The following is a 19,174-nucleotide window of genomic DNA, read 5'->3' as shown; positions in this document are numbered from 1 at the left end:
CAGAATGAGTTTGTACTACTTTTATTTCTCTTATTTCTTACTCAAACCTAATTTTATAATTCTTTTTCTTAACTGTTATCATGTCTTCTTATGTTTTTATTCATTTTGATTATCTTAATTGTACAGCACCTTGGTCAATTGTTTTTGTTTTAAATGTACTATATGAATAAACTTAAATTTGACTTTGTGGATTTTTGGAATTATAGTTATACTTCACTAATTAGCTGGGGATTCTGAGCCCCTCCCAGAGAAAGAATTTGGAAAGATTCCAAATTTCCCAACCTTTCCCTAATCATGCTATGCCCCCTGGTGGTCATTGTTTGCAATGATTTTAGGTTGGAATTCAGATTCCAACTTCCATATTCCCACCAATGAACAAAATTGGAAGGGAACACTTTCGGTGGAATTCTTCCAAATTCTATGATAAAGTCAATGGCAGCTATTCCAAAAACACGATATAATCCCTTTCCTTAACCAAGACTTTAATGATGTTAAATAGCGTGTTTCTAAGCGATTTGAAGAAAAAGAGCAAACATGTGTAGATTGAGTCCATATGGTTCTCATATTTCCTCATTTTTCCGAGGTCGTCATTCAGGAACGTGGTGGGTAGCCGAAAACGTAATATGTTGACGATTTGTCACCTAGCGTAAAATGTTACGCTTTGGGAGTGAGAACGTGTTGCACACCCACAACCAAAGCAGACATGACGCCAGACCACCAACCTCTGACTCTCTCCCCCACCGATGTAGGAGCGGTCCTGAGCAGGATCAATGTCCACAAGGCTGCAGGTCCTGATGGCATCCCCGGGCGTGTTCTCAGAGCGTGTTCTGCGAAGCTTGCAGGAGTGCTCACAGACATATTCAACCTGTCCTTGGCCCACGCTGTGGTACCGGCCTGCTTCAAATCCACCTCCATCGTCCCGATACCCAGAAACTCCAACTCATCTAGCCTCAACGACTACCGCCCAGTAGCACTCACCCCCATCATCACTAAGTGCTTAGAGCAGCTGGTCCTAGCACACTTCAAATCCTGTCTCCCCCCCACCCTGGACCCCCACCAATTTGCAATTCGCCAGATCAGGAACACAGAGGATGCAGTCTCAATCGCACTGCACCCCAAAACGAGAGGTCACCCAGCAGCCACGGAGCAGAGGCCAGAGGGGGTTGCAGTGACGTGCCCGCGGGCTCTGCCGGCAGCCAGCTTTGCCAGAGAGGACCGAGCTTCAGGCCCAGAGGCCAGAGGCCTGAGGGCACCCCACCCCCCGGAAGGGGCCCAGCCGGGCCACAGGTGCCATGCCCCACCAATCGGCCACCAGGAGTGAGCCGGTACATACTGCGGTATTTTCCATCGTCCGCTGTGTCTGGATCTTTGTTAGGTGTCATCAGTGGCGCCTTTCTGCGTCCACGCAAATTACGGAGGAGGAGGGGGAAAAAAGCAGGTGTCCAGGTGAAACTCAGACTCTTCTGAAAGCAGGGACTAGCTGTGCCTGGATCTATGAGATGGCACTACTTCAGGAGTGTTCATCCAGACTCTCCTGTTGTTTGGCCTTCCATCCCTGCGGTGAGTGGAATTTATGAGCGTCGCGGATCAAACTCTCTGTTTCTTCGTCCCCTAAATCGGGCCGTTTCTGTTAGTAATGTGTCTTCTACTTTGCTGAGCATGGCGCTTTTTAACGCTCAATCAATGACTAATAAAACGTTCTTGCTGAACGATTTTATTCTTTCCAAAAAAATGGACTTCTTATTTCTAACTGAAAAAACCTGGCAGTGCGATAGTGACTATTCATCCCTCATCGAACTTTGCCCGAGTGGGTACTCCTTCATCAGCCAGCCTCGGACGTCGGGTCGAGGAGGAGGTGCCGCTGCGCTGTTTGGAAGCCGGTTTTACTGTCACTCAATGGTCGGACATTTTTCATCCTTTGAACTACAGCTGGTTAGAATTGGAAATAAAGATCTGTTTTACTGCGCTGTAGTGTATCGTCCACCTGGCCTAAACAGCATGTTTTTAAAGGAATTCAGTGACTTTTTATCCTCGACTTTGAAGCTGTCCAGACTGGTTATAGTCGGGGATTTTAATATACACGTTGATGATGACTCTGACCTTTTTGCCAGAGGTTTCCTTAGCGTCATGGATTCTTTTCATTTTACTCAGCATGTGTCTGGTCCCACACACACCAAGCGACACACACTGGGCCTTGTTTTTACTTTAGGTTTAAACATTGATTTTATTAGTTCTGAGGCCATTTTTATTTCGGACCATCGCTGTATTCTTTCCATCTGTCCCTCTCTCCTATTCGACATGTGGTTAGCTCTCGCATCTTAAATTCCTCTACTGCTGTTAAATTTTCAGATGCTTTTAATTTAGTTTTATCTCCTTATAACGACGTTCATCTTTTAACAAATCTTTTTTATAATCATTGTCTTTGTATTTTAGACAATGTTTGTCCTGTCAAAGCTAGACTAGCTCCGGTTTCAAAGTCGTCCCCCTGGATAAATGACAGCATTCGCTTCTTAAAGCGTTGCTGCCGTAAGGTTGAGCGTTTGTGGAGGAAAACGCGTTTGCATGTCCATCTCCTTCATTTAAAGGAACTTTTAGTTTCTTTTAACTAAAAGTTCGTGATGCGTTCCAATTTCATCAAATTAAGATTGTGAAAAATTTCTTTCTTTCTTCATTGAAAAACTGAGGAACAATACCTCTCTTTCTGTATCTCTGTTGTCAGCTCCAACTTAAGCTAGGCCTGTAATTTTAGAAAGATTTTTACCTGTGTCTTTACCTGAGCTGGTCAAGCTAGTTGATTCATTGAAAGCATCCTCCTGCTCTTTTGATATTTTACCTGGATCTTTGTTTAAAAATGTCTTTCAGTCTATCGGTCCCTGTGTGCTCACAATTATCAATACTTCATTGGTTTCTGGTCAGGTCCCCGTTGCTGTAAGAATGCTGTTATTCACCCTCTGTTAAATAAAACCTAAGCTTGATGCTTCTCTTCTCAGTAGCTACAAACTGTTAGCTACATTACCGTTCATTGCTAAGATTTTAGAAAAGGTTGTTGCTAAGCAGCTTATAGCTGTTCTAGATGAATACAGCATTCTGGATAAATTCCAATCTGGCTTTCATAGAGCTCACTCGACTGAAACTGCAGTCTACAACGACGTTTTGATGAGATGTGATGCAGGAGAAGGCTCAGTTTTGTTGATCTTGGACCTGACCTCTGCCTTTGATACTGTGGGGTCTCCTTTCAGTCCAGGACCCTGGGCCTAATGGCCAGAGCGACTGAACCTGGAAGGGAGAGAACCGGCAGAGGAAGGTCCATCCTGTGAAAGAGGCTGGTGTAGGCGAGCAGGAAAGGCAGGAGGAATTTCAAACGCTGACGTTTGGGGGGTGCTCCTGGGGGGAAAACCAGAGTCCGTTAACCCAGTGGACTGGCCGCAAGAATATGTGCAGGTTTAAGTCTGTCAACACACACAGTTTCCCTACGACCCCCAAAATCCAAAACAAAATGTTTCTGGTCCGGTTCGATAACCCTAAACTTAGCAGTCTTTGGAACAAAAGTGTCAGGCAGGCAATGGTGCACCGGACCAGGAACCCGAAGCGAGTGCAAAAGAGGGTTGAGGGATAGCACAGATGGATCGAAGCAGGGGGGAGGGTTCTCTAGAGAGAGCAAGAATTCTCCAGATGTTTCTCCAAGTATGTTTCTCCAAGATGCTTCCAAGCTACAGATTTTGCATAGGTGCATAGACTCCATTAATTTAATTCAATTTCAATTCAATTTTATTTATATAGCGCCAAATCACAACAAAAGTCGCCTCAAGGCGCTTCATAGATACAGAGAAAAACCCTACAATCATATGACCCCCTATGAGCAAGCACTTTGGTGACAGTGGGAAGGAAAAACTCCCTTTTAACAGGAAGAAACCTCCAGCAGAACCAGGCTCAGGGAGGGGCGAGGCCATCTGCTGCGACCGGTTCGGGTGAGAGAAGGAAGACAGGATAAAGACATGCTGTGGAAGAGAGACAGAGGTTAATAACAGATATGATTCAATACAGAGAGGTCTATTAACACATAGTGAGTGAGAAAGGTGACTGGAAAGGAAAAACTCAATGCATCATGGGAATCCCCGGCAGCCTACGTCTACTGCAGCATAACTAAGGGAGGATTCAGGGTCACCTGGTCCAGCCCTAACTATATGCTTTAGCAAAAAGGAAAGTTTGAAGCCTAATCTTAAAAGTAGAGATAGTGTCTGTCTCCCAAATCCAAACTGGAAGCTGGTTCCACAGAAGAGGGGCCTGAAAACTGAAGGCTCTGCCTCCCATTCTACTTTTAAATACTCTAGGAACAACAAGTAGGCCTGCAGAGCGAGAGCGAAGTGCTCTAATAGGGTGATATGGTACTACAAGGTCATTAAGATAAGATGGGTCCTGATTATTTAAGACCTTGTATGTGAGGAGCAGGATTTTGAATTCAATTCTGGATTTAACAGGAAGCCAATGAAGGGAAGCCAAAACAGGAGAAATCTGCTCTCTCTTTCTAGTCCCTGTCAGGATTCTTGCTGCAGCATTTTGGATTAACTGAAGGCTTTTCAGGGAGTTTTTTGGACTTCCTGATAATAATGAATTACAGTCGTCCAGCCTGGAAGTAAAAAATGCATGAACTAGTTTTTCAGCGTCACTCTGAGACAGGATATTTCTAACTTTAGAGATGTTGCACAAATGGAAGAACGCAGTCTTACATATTTGTTTAATATGTGCGTTGAAGGACATGTCCTGGTCAAAAATGACTCCAAGGTTCCTCACAGTGTTACTGGAGGCCAAGGTAATGCCATCCAGAGTAAGAATCTGGTTAGATACCATATTTCTAAGATTTTCAGCGCCGAGTACAATAACCTCAGTTTGATCTGAATTAAGAAGCAGAAAGTTAGCGGCCATCCAGGTCTTTATGTCTTTAAGACATTCCTGCAGTTTAACTAATTGGTGTGTGTTATCTGGCTTCATGGACAGATAGAGCTGGGTGTCATCTGCATAGCAGTGTAAATGTATGCTATGTCTTCTAATGATGCTGCCTAAGGGAAGCATGTATAATGTAAACAGAATTGGTCCTAGTACTGAACCCTGTGGAACTCCATAATTAACCTCAGTGTGTGAAGAGGACTCTCCATTTATATGCACAAACTGGAGTCTATTAGATAGATATGATACAAACCACTGCAGTGCAATACCTGTAATACCTACAGCATGTTCTAATCGCTCTAATAGGATATTATGGTCAACAGTATTGAATGCTGCACTGAGGTCTAGCAGGACAAGCACAGAGATGAGTCCACTGTCAGAGGCCATAAGAAGATCATTTGTAACCTTCACTAAAGCTGTTTCTGTGCTGTGATGAGCTCTGAAACCTGTCTGAAACTCTTCAAATAAACCATTCCTCTGCAGATGATCTGTTAGCTGTTTGACAACTACTCTTTCAAGGATGTTTGATATGAAAGGAAGGTTGGAGATTGGCCTATAATTAGCTTAGACTGCTGGGTCTAGAGATGCTTTTTGAGTAAAGGTTTAACTACAGCCAGCTTGAAGGCCTGTGTTACATAGCTGATTATTAGAGATAGGTTGATCATATTTAAGATCAAAGAATTAATTAATGGCAGGACTTCTTTGAGCAGTTTTGTAGGAATGGGGTCTAAAAGACACGTTGATGGTTTGGAGGAAGTAATTATAGAGGTTGGATGGCTGAAAACTTTCTTTAACTAAATGAGGAGAAGACTTAAGTCCTTGTTTGTGCTCCTAAAAACCTAGGGTTATGGAAAACTTGGGGTTTTACATTCATACATTCCCAGCAGGTCCCTGAGGTCATGTAACCAGGGCTTGCCGGTTGTCCAACACACAAGGCTGAAAACAAAAAGCGACAGAGCTTTTGTAACTGTGGCCCCCAGACTGTGGAACTCTCTCCCTTTGAGCCTGAGATCTGTGGACTCAGTGGTCGCTTTTGGTTGATTTTTATTTTTATGTTTTAGCTTCTGTGAAGCACTTTGTGATTTTTATCTTGAAAGGTGCTATATAAATAAAATTTTACTTTTACTTTACTTTTTGAGATCTTTATCCTTCTTCCCTTCAGACAGGTGCTATTTCAGTGATTTCTTGATTCAACAGATCTGCCAGTAATCAGGCCTGAGTGTGTTTAGTGATACTGAACTCAGGTTTCCAAAAAGTGTAATTAATCAGAGCTAATTCATGTTTTAACAAGAGGGGCATTGAGTTTTTCACACAAAACCTGGTAGGTTTGTTTTCTCCCTTAATCAATGAAATCATCATTTAAAAACTGAATTTTGTATTTACACGGGTCACTTTGTCTAATATTGTGTGTGACAAATATGCAAAACACTAGGTAATCAAGAAGATGGTTAACACTTTTTCACGCCCACAAACACACGCACACACACACACACACACACACACACACACACACACACATATATATATATTTGCCTTTTGTTTTGATTCCCTGTTTTCTGTGTTTATGTGTTGCTAGGTAGTTATAGGTTTTATATTTTGTTTTCCTTGGGCAAGTTCCTTTTATTTTCATATCAGGGATGTTTTGTTTGTTATATTGGCTTTCGCTCTCCCTGAAGTTAACCCTCGGTCTGAACTAGAACCTCAACACTAGCAGGAAATAAACCTTTTAAAACTACCATCTTGGCTCCTCCTTCACTATTTACCTTTATGTTAGTCCCTTCTAAGCCCAAGACTAGCCTGGGGACATGAATAAAGAATTCTTTTTTTTTTTTTTTTTTTTTTTTTTTTTTTTTTTTTTTTTTTTTTTTTTTTTTTTTTGCGGCTGATTTATTCTTTTTTTTTTTTTTTTTTTTTTTTTAAACTTCTATTTAAATTTATTTTTTTCACAAATCATGGTCACAATACATAATGGAAACATTGCCATTATACACAAAAAAAAAAAAGAAACAAAATAAAACAAACCAAAAAACAAACAAACAAACAAACAAACAAACAAAAAAAAAAAAAGGACCCCCCCCTCCCTCCCCACCCGAGGCTCATGTAAAGAGAAACAAAACAAAACAAACAAAAAATGTATATCACACATCTGGAAAATACGTTTTTATATAGTCAATAAATGGGTTCCAAGTCGCAGAGAATTTTTGTTGTGATGGGAGAACTCTGTATCTAAGTTTTTCCAGTGGTAAAAAGAAAAGCACCTCCTTTAACCATTGTATGTATGAAGGAGCCTTATCAGACTTCCAGTGGAATAGAATAAGTCTACGGGCAAGCAATGTAGCAAATGCTATGGCATTTTCCTGAGATTTACTCGTTTTGTATTGAGATGGCATAACTCCAAAAATGCCAATGCGGAAATCAAGCACTAAGTTCTGCGCACTGATATGAGATAATGCTTTAAATATATTTCCCCAGAAATTATCCAGGTTCGGACAAGACCACATCATGTGACCCTCATTTGCTGGATTATGTCCACACCTGGGACAGGCAGGATCGACTTCTGGGAAAAATTTTGAAAGCCTCTCTTTTGTATAATGAAGACGATGAAGAATTTTAAACTGAATTAAACCATGGCGAATGCAAAAGGAGGAAGTATGTATACGATTTAAACAAGATCTCCACTCATCATCAGATAAATCCACCCCAATGTCTTTTTCCCAATTATTTTTAGTTTTTTCCCAAGTAATAGGCCTTAAGCTCTGTATCAGTTTGTATATGACGGAAATTCTCCTTTTGCCAAAAGGATCTATTTCCAAAATGGTATCCACTTGATTTTTAGGAGGTAGGTACGGGAAAGAAGGAAACAATGTTTTTGCAAAGCTTCGTATTTGCAAGTATCTAAACATATGTGAGGTTGGTATATTGTAATCTCTCATCAGAGCGTCAAAGGTATTAAAAGTTTCTCCTGAAAATAAATTGTAAAAAAACTTCAAACCATTATTATGCCAAATTTGGAATGCTTTATCTGAAATGGATGGCAGAAAAAAAGGGTTATAAGCAACAGGGAAAAAATTACTAACTTGTTCCAAACAGAAGTGCCTTCTGAATTGAAGCCATATTTTAATAGATGTTCCTACAACTGGATTTGTTATTTTCTGTTTTTGATTTAGAGCTAGGGATGAGGTTAGGAGGGGAAGTGGATTAGACATCAGTTCCATTTTTACCCAAGCCTCACCCTCGTTGTTCTCATAAACATATTTCCAGTACAATAATTTGGAGATATTGGCCGCCCAGTAGTAAAAGATAAAATTTGGCAACCCTAGCCCACCAGCCTCTTTTGGTACTTCCAAATATGTTTTTTCTATTCTGGGATTTGAATTTTTCCAAATAAATGTTGCTATTAATCTGTCTAAATCTTTGAAACTTGATTTGGTTATAAAAACAGGAACCATTTGGAAAACATAGAGAAATTTTGGTAAGACTGCCATTTTAACTATATTTATTCTGCCTGCCAATGAAATTGGAAGTGTTGCCCATTTTTTAAAATCTTGCAATGTTTGTTCTAACAAAGTGTCAAAATTATAAATTCGCAACTCGTTCATTGTGCGGGTTATATTTATTCCCAAATATTTAAACGTTTCTTTTTCTAATTTAAAAGGGAAGGCAGAGAAATCTTGCTCTATGTTATTAATAGGGAACAGTAGGCTTTTTGAATAGTTCAATTTGTATCCAGATATGCATCCAAAGTGGTCTAATATCTTAAACAATTTAGGGATTGATGCTGTTGGATTAGATATATAAAGCAATAAATCATCTGCATACAATGATACTTTGTGCACTGTCCCGTCCCTAGAGATTCCGGCAACCTGACTGTCCTCCCTAAGAGCGATAGCTAAGGGTTCGATTACTAAGTTAAAGAGATAGGGGGATAAACTACAGCCTTGCCTGCAGCCTCTGCCAAGCTGAAAAATGTCAGAGGTTACATTATTTGTCCTCACTGCTGCAACTGGAGAGGAATACAGTATTTTAATCCATTTTCGAAACACTGGGCCAAATTCAAATTTATTTAGGACCGCATGAAGATATGGCCATTCTATACGGTCGAAGGCCTTTTCTGCATCAAGAGAAATTATTATTTCTGATTTTTCTTTTGGTTCTGATGCATATAAAATATTAAATAGGCGACGCATATTATAAAATGACTGTCGCCCTGATATAAAGCCGGTTTGATCAGGATTAATAATTTTTGGCAGTATAAGATCAATTCTATTAGCTAAGATTTTTGTGAGAATTTTGTAATCGCAATTTAAAAGGCTCACCGGTCTGTAGGAGCTGCATTGTGAGGGATCCTTACCCTTTTTGTACAACACAGAAATTATGGCTTGTTTCATAGTATCTGGTAATTTCTCTTGAAGGAATATTTCCTGGTATACATCTTTGAGTATTGGTGCTAGTTTGTCTATAAACATTTTATATAATTCAATAGGGAAACCATCAGGTCCCGGTGCCTTGTTACTTTGCATTGATTTAATTACTTCAACAATTTCACTAATGGTTATCTCTCTATCAATTTCTGTTCTGTCATTTACAGATATTTGTGGAATTGGTAATCTATCAAGCATTTCAGCAACCTTTTTTTCATCAACCGGATCTGAAGTATAAAGATTGGAATAGAACATTTTAAACTGGTCATTAATGGTTTTCGGATCGGACGTCTTTTCTCCAGAGGTTTTACAGATTTCAGAAATCGTGTTAGCTGATATGGATTGCTTAATTTGATGTGCCAAAAGTTTTCCGGCTCTTTCCCCATGTTCATAGAACTTTTGCCTTGATTTGAAAAATAAACGTTCTGTTTGCTGAATGGACAGAATTTTGTATTCTGAATTTAGTAATAATTTTCTCTTATAGAGGTCTGGTGTTGGATTTTCTGCATATAAGCCATCAATCTCTTTTATACTGTTGGCTAGGTTGTTCATTTGTTGTAAGTTTTTCTTTTTTTGAAATGAAACATATGAAATGATCTGGCCTCTAAGATAGGCCTTTAATGCCTCCCATACAACGGTCATTTTCATCCCTTGGGTTTGATTTGTCTCTAAGAAAAACTGTATTTGCTCAGAGACCATTTTTTTAAATGAGTCTTTAGTTAGGAGTAAAGGATCAAGTCGCCAGGCCATTTTTTGACTTGAGCGTTCATAAAAATTTACATCTAATTGTACTGGACTATGGTCTGAAATAACAATAGAATTGTATTGGCAATCTAAAACCTTGGGAAGAATTCTATTATCTACAACAAAAAAATCTATCCGTGAGTATGACCGGTGCACTGGTGAAAAAAAAGAGAATTGTTTAGATGTTGGATTTTTGTTCCTCCAGGGGTCAAAAAAAGCATAAGATTGCATAAAAGATTTTAGAACATTACCCGCTTTTGAAATTTTGCTATCAGGTTTAGGATTAGATCTGTCAAGTTGAGGATTAAGCACACAGTTAAAGTCACCACCCAGAATCAAATGGGACTCTGTTAAATCTGGCAGGTGTTTTAAAAAGGTACAATAAAAATCTGGGTCATCCCAGTTTGGTCCATATACATTTGCAAGAATTACTTGTTTCCCATACAACCTACCCTGTATAATAATATATCTCCCTCTGGTATCCGCCACAGTTGATAGTGGAATAAATGGAATCCCCTTCCTAATTAGAATAGCCACACCCCGTGATCTATCCTCAAATTTTGAGCTAAATATTTGGCTTATCCATGTTTTTTTAAGTTTAATTTGTTCACTTGATCGGAGGTGTGTTTCCTGCAGATATACAACGTCGGATCTCAATGATTTTAAATGAGTAAAAACCCTTGTGCGTTTAACCGGATTATTTATACCTTTAACATTCCAGCTTATAAAACGAAGAGGCAGATTACTTTGCGAGCTTGCCATTCAGGTACCAAAATGCAGGTGCTGAAAAAATATGTCCCAACCTCTGGAACCCGAAGAAAGAGGAAAAGAAAAAAAAAAAAAAAAAAAAAAAAAAAAAAAAAAAAAAGGAAAAAATAAATAAACAAAACGAGCCTCAAAACCCCATGCTGATCTACTATTATCCCTGAGATCGCAACCCTCCAGGCTAGGATAGCACAGTGACTAAACATACTGTTAACCCTCAAACAGCCCCTCAACTGGGCAAATATATAACATTTAATAACTAAACAAAACTCCAAAACTTATATTTTCCACTTTCCCCGTGTTTATTCTAATCAAATGCCCCAGAATAACAGCAATATCTCGAACATATCGAAAAATCGGAACAAAGGAGGAAGGCAGAGTATTCATAATAAATTAAATCAAAATCATTATACCTTCCGGCCTTTTTTGAGTATGGCCCAATTAATTACTTGACTTCTCCCCAACACCAACGTAAAATTATGTCCCTTGAATTCAAACAATCGCACATATGAAGTCCAACTTATCTCTTCTCACTCGGCTGTACCTCTCACGACCGTAGTAAGTCTTTTTTGATAAAGTCTATTGCAGCTGCTGGGTCGGTGAAACGATTGTCCTGTCCCGTAGGTGAAGTGATGCGGAGAACAGCTGGAAACAAAAGTCCAAACTTAACGCCAGTGCAGCCTCGGAGCAAACGTTTAGCCTCCATAAAAGCAGCTCGTTTCTTTGCCACCATTGCTGTAAAATCAGGAAAAATGTTTATCTTCACGTCCTGCAGCAGCAACGGCTGCGACTTGGCGGCCCTTCGGAACACCTCTTCCTTCTCTTGGTAATAGTGAAACTTCACCACGATTGCCCTGGGGGAGTTTCCCTGTTGACCCAAGGCTCGATGAGCGCGGTCCAACATCGGAGTAAAATCGAGGCCCAGTATGTCTTTCAGCATTGTAGCAATAACTGCCGTGGGTTTCCCGGTGTTTTCAAAGCCCTCCTTCACCCCTACAATGCGTGCATTGCACCGGCGTTGTCGCCCCTCAATGTCATCCAATTTGCTGGTCAACTTAGCAACGTCCGATTTCAGCTTCCTAACCTCGTTTTCCAACTCCACTGTCCGGTCTGAATAAGTATTCAAACCAAACTCAACACTTTCCAAACGAGTCTCTTGCTTCTCCAAATCTTCTTTGATTGTGTCTATTTTATCATTTAAATCTTTCGTGCTTGAATCGATACGGTCCAATATCCTCTTTTCAGAGCTAGCAATCGCTCTCATAATCTCACTCATGTCAGGGGGTGGTGCCTCCGATCTGTCCTCAGCATGGTCCGAGGCTTTTGCGGCCTGCTCTTTCCCCGATCTAGTTTTGCTCATAATTCGTACAGCGTAGCTTTGAAGATGTAAAAAGTGCCTCAGAGCAGCACACGGGCGTATTGTCGTACTATTATTAAAAGTTCGTTAGTTTTGGAGCGGTGGAATTATGAAAAAAGTTAGTCCATTGAGGAGCCCTGTACAACACGTCTTCACATGGCTATCACCTGTCTCTTTAATGAATAAAGAATTCTGTGCCTAAATAATGAATTGTAGAATAAATTCTGCATTTGTAAATTCACATCCGAATTCCAGTTTAATAAACCGATTTTCAAAATGCTTCTTAAAATGGCGATTCCACTCCTCCATTTCAAAATCCATTTCCCTTTCCTGTTCGCTCAGGGATTAACATTTGGATTAGCAGCTGGATTATCAACTTCATTTTAAAAATTCTGCGGCTATTCAAATTAGCCACACCGTGGGATGTAAGGGGCTCTCTGATTGGTTGGACAGACACAGGCTGTCTGCCTGGATTTTCTAGCTCATAGCTTCGCTCTGCTAAGAAGTGTGTGTGCTTGTACAAAGGCTGATCAGCCTTGGGATTTACACTCGGCTCGACACGGATATGTGAAGAATGAAGGGACCCTGCGGTGAGCTGAACCTCTGACTGTGGGCCTCTTTACTCAGTCTGATCACCTGTTGAAGGTAACATGCTAGCATGGCTAACGCTAGCATCACCGCACGTAGCCCCGTTATTTTAAGGTCATCTTAGCTTATGAACATTTTATGTCGCAGCTGAACGAGCTAGCTACGTGTTTTGTAAGCTGCTGTGCTCTTTATAAATAAAGCTGGAAGCAGCTCAGACTGTTAGAACCAGCACTGAGGCCTGTTACATTTATACAGTGTTAGAGCAAACTAACTAGCGATTAAAATGCTGACATAAACTCGTAAGTAAACTCGTCAGTCCAGATGTTACCACATTACTTTGTGATACTTAGAGTTAAAACAACTGAAACAGGCTGATTAAAATAACAGCTTTCAGTTCTCTCATTCCTTATCAAGACTGGAGATCACACTACTGATTTCAGTTCATTTTATATGTGAGTGCACAGATTCATTCTCAACTGGACATAAATGATGATCAAAAGTTTTTTTGTGGAGGTTTGTAAAGACGACAGGAGAAGTCTCAGTATGTCTCACTCCAACTTTATTAACCGATCTACCAGAACTCCACATACAGGCAAGAATTCTCCAGGCACGCGGAGGGGCTGACCATAAACCAGTTCAGCTGAGTGCAGCCCAAGCAAAACACACGGGAGGAAGTCAACCCAATTGCCATCCTTTAAGGAAGCGCAAAAAGCAGCCTTAAGCGAACGCTCACATCCCATTAGATTGCGGTTTGTATGCATTTGTGCTGTGGACCTTGGCCCCCAGTCCATCAGCCATAGCTGACCAAAACTCTGAAACGAACTGGGGGCCTCTGTCTGAGGTGATGTCCGCGGGGGGCTGAAACACACAACCCAAGTTGACAAAAACGCCTTGGCCACCACTGCCAGGGTAGTGAACGCCAGGGGGACTGCCTCCGGCCATTGGGTGGTGCAGTCAACAATAGTCAAAAGGTGCGTAAAACCTTGTGACTGCGGCAAGGGACCAACCAGATCAACATGCACATGATCGAAACGTGTGCCGGGGATGAAGAACTGCTCCAGGGGTGCCTTGGTGTGTTTATGAACCTTCTCACACTGCCGCCCATTCCTTCACCCATTTGCGAAGGCCTGGCCAAACAAACTTAGAGCTGACCAGTTTAACAGAGGCTCCGACCCCCGGATGAGAGAGAGCATGTACCGAGTCAAAAACGCGACAACGCCATGAAATGGGAACTATCGGGCGAGGGCGGCCAGTGAAAACGTCACAGACCAGGCAAGGACCGCCATCCTGCACGGGTCTGTTCTCAAGCATGAGGCCTGTCTGTGCAGATTTAAGCGTGAGGATATCGCTGACCTGTCTTCCCCATGTGATGTTTTGTGTAATGTATGTATGGTCGGAGGGTAAGATGGCGCCGCCATTGCGTGCAATAGGTCGGCAGCCTTATGAAATTTCCCCTTGTGGGACTAATAAAGGTATATCAAATCAAATCAAATCAAATCTGGGTCACCACTCTGATCGGCAGCCATGGCAGAGTAGTCCATGCCGACAAACACGGGAGAAACCAGCGCACGGGACGAACAGTCAGCTAAATGATTGGACTTTCCAGCCACGTGCTGAATGTTCGTGGTAAACTCAGAAATGGCTGCCAACTGGCGCTGCTGGCGCGCACTCCATGGGTCAGAAACTTTGGACATTACAGTGTACATGAACCACAAACCCTTGATGTTTGCAAAGTGACGACCCTCGAGAAGAAAACGGAAATGACGGGTCGCCAGGTGGAGAGCTAGTAGCTCCCTGTCAAAAACGCTGTAATTGCGCTCGCTGTCTCGTAGCATACGGCTGAAAAAGGTGAGCGGTTGCCAGACACCCGAGATTTGCTGTTCCGGTACCGCAACCACCACTATGTCCAACGCATCAGTGGTCAACGCAATGTGCGCCGACGGTGATAGGTGGGTCAAAAGGGCAGCAGTAGCTAACACAGACTTGGCTTTAGAAAATGCTTGGATGCGTTCCAGAAACCAGTCAACAGAGTTAGCCTTCTTACCTTTTAACGCCCCGTAAACGGGCTGCAGCAGATGTGCCGCTCTGGGGAGAAAACTGTTGTAAAAATTCACCATCCCCAAAAATCCCTGCAGTGCCTTAACAGACATGTGACGCCAAAAGTTGGGAACAGCTTGGACATTGTCTGGCAACAGAACCGCACCCTCAGCAGAAATGCGGTGCCCCAGGAAGTTGAGAACCAGCAACCCAAATTGGCATTTAGATGGATTAATGATCAGTCCATGCTCCGCCAAACACTGAAAAACCTGACGCAGATGAAACATGTGTTGCTTTTCCGAGCTGCTGGCCACCAATATATCATAAAGATATACAAAAACAAAGGGCAGCCCGCGCAAGACCAAGTCCACCAACCGCTGGAAGGTTTGGGTGGCACCTTTCAGGCCAAAAGGCATGCGTTAAAACTCGAAAAGGTCGAAAGGTGTAATGACCTGGGAATATCCCGGTACCAAATCAATGTTCAAAAAAACCGACATCCCTGCAAGATGGGCAGAAAAATCTTGGATGTGGGGAATGGGACAACGATCATTCTCTGTGACATTATTGAGACGACAGACATCCCCACAAGTTCGCCACCAACCATCAGATTTGGGCACCATGTTTAATGGGGAAGCAGAGGCACTATTCGAACGCTGCACGACAGCCAGATTGGCAGGGTCAAGGCAGCGTGCGTGCGCAAACACAGGGCGCCCTACTGTAGTTATGTAATGCTCCACCCCGTGCTTCTTCACAGTGCTCGAGAAAGTGGGGACAGTCAGTGAGGGAAACTCAGAAAGCAAACACTGAAAAGCGTTACCCGAAGCTACTGAGTTAGCATGCACCACGGGTTGAGCACACCGAGTCAAACAGGGTAATGAAAAAAATGACAGGGCATCATTTAAACATCTATTAGCAACATCAACCAGCAGTCTGTAAGCACAAAGAAAATCTGTGGCTGTTATAGGCACAGAGCTAGCAACAACTACAAAGTTCCACTGAAAGTCCCGGTCATGAAAACAAACAGTCACCAACCTTTCACCGAAGGTTTTGGTGGGGTAGCCATTAGCCGCAGTTGATTTGTCAGTTGCAGGTCTTTTGCCCACAACCGAGATGACAGACGTTGCCGACCGTACATACAATACACAAACATCACATTGGGGAGACAGGTCAGGCTAGGTAGCGAGGAAAAAAACATTGAAATGTGTATCACAAAAGGATAATACAGGAATGCACAGATATCAACACACCATAGCACAATAAACACAGACAGCAACATGGGAAAGAGTTCCAGTGTGTACATCTGATCTGGGACTGCTGCAATCTTCGACTGCGCCTCCAGCTGACCCGATGTCCACATCAGAGGGGAGGTAAGCGTTGGAGGGGGCGTTGGATCCGGGGTAGGGAGGGTGATGCGTCAGTGAGTGCTTATCAGTATCAGTATATGTATGTGTGTGCGTGTCCATAGTTCAGCTGAGTTCAGTGTCCTTCGCCCTGCTAGGCTAATTAAACAGTCTTCCAGCCAACCCAGGTGGCCTTGTAGGGAATGGGAAGGAACAGACTCAACAGAGTCGTTATCAGGGAGTTTTTGTTCGGCTCCAGCCTTGAGCCCACAGCTGGCGCCGAAAGGGTAGCCGCATTATAATGGTGATTTTTCTTTTATGCGAACAACTCACTCAAAGCTGTTCTTAACACTCCGACACTGGTCTCTCAATCTCCTGTTGGAGAACCGCGAGCTTCCCCATTATGGTATCAAACTTCCGTTCTGTGGTGTTGTCATTCTTTTGCTCAGAGAGCCGATTCTGAGAACTCACGACTGCAGTGAGCTGTTCTACGATGTAATCCAACTTTCGCTCAAAGGTGTTATTTTGAGCAGGCCTCTCCTTGATGTATCCCAAGAGGTGTTATTCTGAGTATTCACGGCAGCTGTAAGCGTCTCCAAGGTCTTAACCATGCTGCTTTCAATGAGCCCTTTCTGAGAAGTCGCGCTCCCATCGTTTCAATCCCAGCGGGCAGCCTTGGTGGGGTTTGAACAGCCGGTTCCACTGTCTTAATTCTCCGATAAGCCAGGGCCAAGCCAGCTCTGATCAGCAAGAACCCTGTTATCATGGTTCCGAATAGGTAGATATCTTCAGCGTCCTCGATTGACAGTCCCACCAGGCACACGATCCTCCATTTCTGCCACCCGTCCATCGTGTATCCGGCAGGGAAGGTCCCTCCAGGGCACTCGGGCTCTCCCGAACCCAGACTTCTCATTGAGAAAAGGGTGTCAATAGCATTCAGAGACCAGTTGATCAAATCCATAATTCTCTTTAGGTTTTAGAAATAGACTGTGAGAGAGTGTTCCAGGGAAAGTAATAAAAAAAAAAACACGAGACTAGACAAGGACATAAGCAGGGAAGATAAGGGAGAGGAGAGGAGAAAAAGTGCATCCGCCTCCTCCGAGAGCCAAAAGAAAACAGTTAGCAGTGGCCCGCAGCCCTCGGCTTGCCTGTCTGAACCAGCCATGGGAAGAAGGCTATGCTGTGAGCCACAGTCCAACAGGAAACACCTCCCTGAGCGTGAGTCCTCTATGAAAAGCAGCTTTTCCTTGTTGCCAGCCGTCGTGGCTGCTACAGAGCACTAGTGGTCCCGTTTTCCTGGGTCTTAAAATTGCAAGGCGGCAGACAGCGCAATGCCTTCGCTCCAAAAAACGTTGATGATAAAAACAAAGCCCTTTTCCGCGTTGCCGCCGTTCAACAATCCCAGCCACCGTGGATGAGTCGGAGGGCCCCTGGAGTATCGGTGGGGGGGCGGGGGAAGCCGCTGGTGAGTCCATGACAGTCGCCTGGACACCAAAGCTCCGGGTAGCCAGGAGGATGCGATGCTCCTCTTCCGCAAGGGAGCGGTAATCCTTCGTGGCCAATAGCGGGGAGTTGGCAAGTCCAGCGCGCACCTCAGCCGGCAGCTGTCAGAGGAAGAGGTGGATGAAGAGGAATCCTCCGTCATCCGTGCCCAGTAAGGACAGCACGCTCTCCATGAGCTCGAGAGCGGTACCATTGCCCAGGCCCGCGAGGGAGAGGAGTTTCTCGGCCCGCTCAGCATCAGAGAGGAAGAAGCTGCTTGAGGCGGTGTATTTACCTTGGGCGGGGGGGTCCCGGAGGAGAGTCATCATGCAGCGGGTGGACAGTGGATCAAGCGAGGCCACCACATGGTGGTATTTGGTATCGTCGACTGAACCTCCACGAAGAGCAAACTGAGCTTCTACGTGCACGAACCAGGAAGGAGGGTCGTAAAACCAAAAATCTGACTGCTTAAGTGCCACAGTAAACGCAGCCATCAGCGGAGGTGGAAGTCCGGTGGCAGCCGATGCTCCCAGGCCGGCGCTGGCTTTGTCTTCTTTTTTTTTTTTTTTTTTTTTTGCCTGTCCCGTTTGGTTCTTTTACCAACAGAATTATTGTCTAAAGGCGAAGAAAGATGCCCAACGGATTTACTTTACCAAATTGACCATCCCAACCTTGCCGTAATTTGATTCACCTTTTATAGTTTATTTATTTATTTATTTTTATTTTCACTTGCTAGATACGGGACAGACTTGAATGAGGAAAGGAAAAGGGAGAAAGGAAGAGGGGGAAAAACAGCGGAGAAGAGGGACGGGGATAAAGGGCAAAAAAACAAAAACCAACTAAATAAGCAGACAAAAAAATAAATATATCAATCACCTGGATCACGTGTTGAGAATGAAAAAATAAACAAGCAGAAGAAAATGAGAGCAATACAATAAACAACATCACGATGATATATGGGAATATAACAGTAAATACTAAATATTAAACATTATTGTGCAGCACCTAAGATCGACAGCGCACAGTGTGCTTTGAGGTAGGAGCCAAAAAGGGTGTAGTTTGTGTGTGTGAGCACCCCTGTGTACACCTGTGAGCATGGACGCGCTTCAACGAAGCTCTAACTAAAGGATGCTTACCTTCCACCATGTATGATAGCACCCTCTCTCTAATCCACAAGCCTGGTAAGGATCCTTTGGAACCTGGTTCGTACAGACCAATAAGTCTATTGAACGTAGATAATAAAATATTGGCAAAAATTCTGGCTATGCGATTAGAGATAGTTCTCCCAACAGTTGTGTCGGAGGACCAAACGGGATTTGTAAAAAATAGACAGGTATCGTTTAATATTGGAAGGCTATTCAATATTATATATACACATAATACTTATGATCAATCTGAAGTACTACTCTCATTAGATGCAGAGAAGGCCTTTGACAGGGTCGAGTGGGATTTCCTCTTCTCGACCCTGTCAAAGTTTGGCATAGGCCCTGATTATA

The 19,174-nt window shown here is 42.9% G+C and overlaps 1 protein-coding gene and 1 pseudogene across 1 annotated transcript; both read right to left on the bottom strand.

Annotated features, from left to right (window-relative positions):
* Nucleotides 1–7,040: 7,040 nt before the first annotated feature.
* LOC148100085 (uncharacterized) lies at nucleotides 7,041–12,403 on the bottom strand. The gene has a single exon (XM_087850466.1). It carries the CDS (start codon nucleotides 12,232–12,234, stop codon nucleotides 11,422–11,424), a length of 813 nt encoding a protein of 270 aa, XP_087706592.1. The 5' UTR covers nucleotides 12,235–12,403; the 3' UTR covers nucleotides 7,041–11,421.
* Nucleotides 12,404–14,306: 1,903 nt separating this feature from the next.
* LOC148100084 (uncharacterized) lies at nucleotides 14,307–18,824 on the bottom strand (annotated as a pseudogene).
* Nucleotides 18,825–19,174: the final 350 nt, after the last annotated feature.

This window comes from Neolamprologus brichardi, chromosome 13 (assembly GCF_056152115.1).
Source record: "Neolamprologus brichardi isolate AB-2024 chromosome 13, ASM5615211v1, whole genome shotgun sequence".
NCBI lineage: Eukaryota > Metazoa > Chordata > Actinopteri > Cichliformes > Cichlidae > Neolamprologus > Neolamprologus brichardi.
The sequence above is the reverse complement of the archived record's forward strand: the minus strand, read 5'-3'. Positions and strand labels throughout refer to the sequence as shown.

Bases quoted from the DNA above. Each gene is read 5' to 3' on its own strand.
- LOC148100085 (XM_087850466.1), bottom strand. From the start codon at position 12,234: ATGAGCAAAACTAGATCGGGGAAAGAGCAGGCCGCAAAAGCCTCGGAC.